General features: G+C 40.8%; 1 protein-coding gene across 1 annotated transcript in view; it reads left to right on the top strand.

Moving 5' to 3' along the window:
• Positions 1–1,159: 1,159 nt before the first annotated feature.
• LOC133508861 (glutamate receptor 3-like) overlaps positions 1,160–6,000 on the top strand; it is a 108,029-nt gene continuing 103,188 nt past the window's right edge. Inside the window, exons 1-2 of the mRNA XM_061835364.1 lie at positions 1,160–1,256; positions 1,586–1,744. Coding sequence (XP_061691348.1) covers positions 1,163–1,256; positions 1,586–1,744 — 253 coding nt within the window. The 5' untranslated portion in view covers positions 1,160–1,162. The remainder of the gene's footprint in view (positions 1,257–1,585; positions 1,745–6,000) is intronic.

The following is a 6,000-nucleotide window of genomic DNA, read 5'->3' as shown; positions in this document are numbered from 1 at the left end:
AACTGCTGTCTTCATGTGATGTTAAAGGTTTAATGTCATTAACGCAGGTTATAACATTTGATCTGCCATCACCAATACATGCAAGCAAAACCAAACAGTAGTAGGTACAGTTGGAAGTAATTGAGCCAGGACAAATCAGAATCATAAGTATGTCAAAACACACAAGTAACGTGTCGCCTTCAGTTGGAGTCACTTAAAAAAAATTACAAAAGATACATTTTAATACAGCTTCCAATCGTTTTGGTGTTGTTTTTATACTATAATTCATGAATCTGTGTTGGACTGACTTCATGAATACATGCTGGCCCTAGTTTTCCATTTGCAATTCACTAGCATATACAATTTTATTTTTGTCCTCCCAAGGGTCAGATTTGATGTCTTCTATTGGTTTCTGCCTAGGAACAAATGACCTATTAAATATGGACACTGTTCAACAAAATAAATAGAGCAACTCTGTCCATGAGATGTTGCCCCTGTGAGTTAAAGCTTTATTTTTAGTCTTCTGCAAGTCATTTTCATCACTTGAAAAAAATAACACTCATAACCAACAAATTGGATTTTCGACTGTGGTCGTTTTCTTGGTACCAATGTGTAGCCTAAATGGTCTATGACAGAATCTGGACAAATGCACTCTCCCTCTCTCTCAAAGTCAGCTGGGATAAGCTCCAGCTCATGATCCAAACGAGGACAAGGGCTACACAAAATGGATGGACACTATAAATGATGCAAACTAACGCTATAAGATCACCCTCACTAGGAAAAAAAAAAAAAAAAAAAGTGGACCTTGCTGCAGCGTGCAACTCGAACGATTGCGCAAGCACGCAGCCGGCTGATAATTGGTCGTCCAATACAGACAAGGGTGAGGGTTACTGCAAAGTAGCAGCTTGGTGCCTTTGAATTTAATGTCAGATCAAGTTTTACCAACATTCTCTCTCTCTTTCTCTCTCTCTCTCTCTCGCTCTCTCGCTCTCTCCTCCATCCCTCCCTCCCTCCCTCCCTTCCTCTCTCCGTCGCTCATTCTCTCTAGTGCACCTCAATGAACCTTATTGGTGCGCTGTGAGCGATCATCTCTCTGCTGGATTCCCATCATCAACCTCGCGAACATATGCATTTGCCCACCTTCTTCCGGAGGAGTTGAACACAGAGGTTGTAGGTGGGGAAAATGGCACAAAGCTCGCTGCCGCTGCTGCTGCTGCTGCTGCTACTGTGGCTCTTCGACACATCATTCGCGGGATTTCCTAATCAGATTAATATCGGTAAGTGATTTGCAGCGGCACTTGATCTGTGAATTGTGCGCGCAACCGGAGCACTGTCAACGTTATTTAGCAGGAGGATGTGCGCGGGGGAGATAAGACTAAGTTAGTGTGTAAAATGCTGCAGCCCCCTGGAGAATTGTTTCTTGGGATTAAAACAAAGCACGTTAAGATGCATGTGAATTAAAAAAAAAGAAAGAAGCTAGTGAAGCGAGTGCAAGTGCTCCAAAAAGGCAATGATACCACGTAATGTTGAGTTCCATGCCTAATAATTGTCTTTTGAAGAGCTCAAAGTGAGGCGCGTGGTGTGATCGCGGTGTTCCCACTTGCAGGGGGTCTCTTCATGCGCTCCACCGTGCAGGAGCACAGCGCCTTCAGGTTCGCGGTACAACTCTACAACACCAACCAAAACACCACCGAGAAGCCGTTCCACCTGAACTACAACGTGGACAACCTGGAGTCGTCCAACAGCTTCTCGGTCACCCACGCGTGTGAGTGTACTACAACATTGTTCCACTCCTTCCATGCACACTCAGCATTAATAAGTGTGAAAATAAAAACGCACACGTGCTGATTTATTCGTCTTATACACTCATGCATTGCTGTTCAGGTTTATGCTTTATGAATATTTGAATGGCATGTTGCACAACACGTTTCCCTGACGTGTACATATGCTGGCCTTGGAAAGAAACATTGTGTCAAGTATTTATAGCGTTCACATTTTGGTTGGATATGACCATATAATTGATTTAAAAGGGCTTCACATAAGTAGCATATAAAACAATAGAATACGACATGCATTACCCTGTTGTAAGCACCTTTATGGGCTCCTTTATTGGTCATATAGTATATGGTGCAGCGTCGACAAATAAGATCCCCCTTTTGAATTGCAATTAGCAGACACGGAGCGGGTAAATGAGGAAGGAATGGAGTCGAGAGTGACATTTGGAGCTGTCATTTGAAAAGATGAGCCACGTAAAATGGAACTACCTTTCAGAGCCAAAATGCCTCGTTCGCTCCCTTCTTCATCCCTCTAACCCCTGTGCTGCATGGTCATAATGGCCCCTCTGAGTCTCCGCCTGCTCCATTGGCTCACTCCTCCTGTGTTATACAGCATCTCCCCAGCATTGCAGAGTCAGCTCATTAGCACCCAGCCCTCATAGCACCTCACCGTGCTGTCATTGGGCGACGGGTGGGGTCGGGGGGAAGAAAAAAAAATCTATAGCTTCCCCCTGACCAGCAAACGAGTTGATCTGCAGTGGAGGTGGGCCGGAGCGGTGAGGGAGTTGAAGTAGAGCTTCATATCGGAAGCAGCCGAGCTGCAAAGACGCAAATGAAGGCTTCCGTAAGAAACAATAAGCAAATGAGTGTGAATAAATAAGAGATAGTAACATGCAATTTCACGCAGGTTGAAGAGGAATGGAAGCATAGGATGGAAAACGCTTGATATCGGAATCTAATTAAATTCAGGGGCAGACTCAGCTCTGGTGAGAGGAAGGGGCTCCTGTGGGAGCCGTGGCCCATTTCTTTTTTCTTGCTGCCACGTTGAAACTTTTCCATCAAGAGAAGTGTCTCAGGACGGCCTTCAACTTCACACGCGCGAACACTGTGGAGTTTGACACAAGTATTTTTAAAGCCCCGCCGTATCTGTCAGAGACGTGAAAAACAGAGAGATGGATGTCGAACGTCATTTGCTTATTTGTGGGAATTTGATGATGTTCGCATTTTTTTATATGTGCACCAATCTGCTTCTGCTTGATTATAAAGCTAACAAGCCATGTACAAAATTTTGAACCCCTAAAAGTACAAAACGGTGAAATTTGAGGTTTCACTACCCAACAGCTTGGGGTCTCAAAGTGGAAGTTCATGAAAATGACACTACTATCATCATCAAAAAGGATAATTTGGGAAAGTGCGCTGTTGTTGCATTTGTCTTTCTCAACACAACTTTGATAACACTTCCCGAGTAAATTGAGTCACTTTTGCAACCAGCAGAAACACATTGCAGTAGTACTTCCAAAACGGTATGCCAAGGTCCAATACTGCCTTTCACTATCATGCAAACATTTTACAATGGCCCCTTTTTTAAATATTGTATTAATTTTCCCATCATTTTATACAACAATTCCAAAATGCAAAGGAGTCCCAAAGATTGGAAATACTATTTTAAAGGCTTTCCCGGTTAAACGATTTTAATTTGCGCTTTGTTTTTCTCTGTGGATGGCCAATTACTGAAAAACCGGATGTTAGATTTAATTTATTTTTAATGCAAAAAATGGTGGGGTCTGTGTTACAGAGCAGAGAATAGAACTGTCCTTTTCACTCAAATGTACCCTAAGGTTGTGTCCACACTGAATCACACATTTGGTCCTGGCACACATAGCATGGGCATTTTTATCATTTTCTCATTTAAAAAAAAGATGAATAAAATCACAACCTAATTGGAAAGCTTTTGTGATGCATTGCGTGGCTCAAACTCTCCCAAAAAAAGTAGATGTCTGCTGCCTTCCATGTTGTTTATACCAGCTGGGATCGACATGAAAATCTCAAGTGCCAGGAGTTTCTTCACAGTTGCCGGTGGAGAAAAGTTGTAAAAACAAAAAAACAACTCTCACAAAAAAAGCAGTTTTATAGTTATTTCTCTGTGTTCTTTGCACTCGTATAGCGTGGTTCTTTTTGGGTCACACTTGATCTGATGTGGACCAAACCCAAAGGTGGTGAGGAATGTGCAACATTACTCATTACTCACAAATTTTACTTGTCACATTAGTTCTAATGAAGCATACTTCACACACAGCCACAAGTCAGCTATAGGAGGGACTGCAACCTTGTGCAACCAGATTTATTTCAACTTTATTTATCCAGGTAAAAGACCAGTCAAACAGAACATCTTTTTTGCAATTATGACTTGGCCGTGAAGGCAGAAAGGTAAACGTGAAGTCCAAGTCAATCGGATTCAAATTTATTTTCGCCTCCCCACTCAAAGAAATACACAAAGTTGAGGTGTTCAAATTCTAGGTAAAATTAATACTTTTTGATTGATGTATTTTTATTTTATTCACCTGGTTGATTACTTCATTTGATTTTTTTTATTATATATATATATATATAAATTTGCCTTAATTTGTTATTTTACAAAGATCTTTTTTTTCATAATTTTATCTGTTTTAGTATGTTGTTCAACAATTTGCATGTTCCAAATGTGCCTTTGTGGGTTTTCTCTGAACACTCCGATTTCCTCCCACATCCCAAAAACATGCATTAATTGGAGACTCTAAATTGCCCCTAGGTGTGATTGTGACTGTGACTGTTGTCTGTCTTCACGTGCACTGTGATTGACTGGCAACCAGTTCAGGGTGTAGCCATCCTCCTGCCCAACTACAGCCGGGATTGTTCTCCAGATCAGAATATGGATTAGATGGATGGATATTGTTCAACAATATCTGTATTGGCATATTCATATTTTATTCTGGTATTTTTGTTTTATTAGACATTCATGCTCATGATTTAAAAGATAAATCAGAAGTTACAAGTTACTTATTACTTGAGTAGTTTTTTCTGGTCAGAATCCAAGCTGCAGCATTCTGAATAAGCTGGAGATGTTTAATGGTCTTTTGAGGAAGCCCAGTCAGAAGACCATTAGAATAGTCAAGTTTACTTGAGAAAGAAGCATGGATGAGCTTCTCCTTATCTATTTGACACATGCAAGCATTGGATATGTTCTTCAGCTGGTAAAAGGCAGTTTTAGTAATTGATTTGATGTGACTGTTGAAAGTCAGGTCGGAATCTATCAGAACACCGAGTTTTCGGACTTGGTCTTTGTTTTTTAAAGATAGTGAGTCCAGGCATTTACTAACAGCAATCCTTTTTTCTTCATTTCCAAAAACAACTGTCAGTTTTTTTGTGGTTAGTTGAAGACAGTGACACAACATCTCAATTGAACTGTAGTCATCTGGAGAAGCTGGTAAACATTACTGTGCCCATAGCTCTGATAGTCAAAATTAAAGTTCTGAAGAATAAGACCCATATACAGGGCGAACAGGAGGGGTCCAAGAACTAACCTTTGAGGTACCCCATAGGTTATTGCCATTTCTTGAGGTCTACTTTTTACTTTTACTTAAGTCATATTATTCTCAAGCAACAGTATACACACACTTTGGCTTTGTTCAATATTTGGCTACTCTATCCACCTCTGGGCAAATCACGCCTGAGTCCAGTCTTTGTTATCTTGTTTTGTGCACAGCAGTTTTCACTTGACAGAAATGACTTCATCTGTTTTTTTTTGGGGGGGGGGGGGGGGTTTATTCTAACATTTCAACTTACTTTTAAAATGTGACTTGTAGTTTTTATTGTAATGAATGCCTTGGGAGACATGTAACACACGCAAACACCTGACACAAAAATTTGTTCCTCAATTTCTGTCCGAGGTGTTACATTGCTTCCTAAATGGGTATCGTGCTATTAGATGTCACAGTCGTAGTCTGGCTTGGTTGACATTTGTGTTGACCACACATAAAAAGATTTACAATTGGAAACATTGAATAGTTTTAATATTTTTGATTGTGGGTCCTGGCTATTTTCCAAGCAAATCAGGGAGGAAAAATCAACCTTAACACATTCTGCACCACAGGATTATCAGTCAAGCGACTCAAATTCAGCCTGTTTATTAGTATGTGTGCAGCCCCTTTACTACGTGAAGAGTACGCCTCAAAACACCCAGGAAGCAGTTTTGTGTCTGATCTAGATG

This window comes from Syngnathoides biaculeatus, chromosome 11, assembly GCF_019802595.1.
Source record: "Syngnathoides biaculeatus isolate LvHL_M chromosome 11, ASM1980259v1, whole genome shotgun sequence".
Lineage (NCBI taxonomy): Eukaryota > Metazoa > Chordata > Actinopteri > Syngnathiformes > Syngnathidae > Syngnathoides > Syngnathoides biaculeatus.
This window is presented reverse-complemented; position numbering and strand designations above follow the sequence as displayed.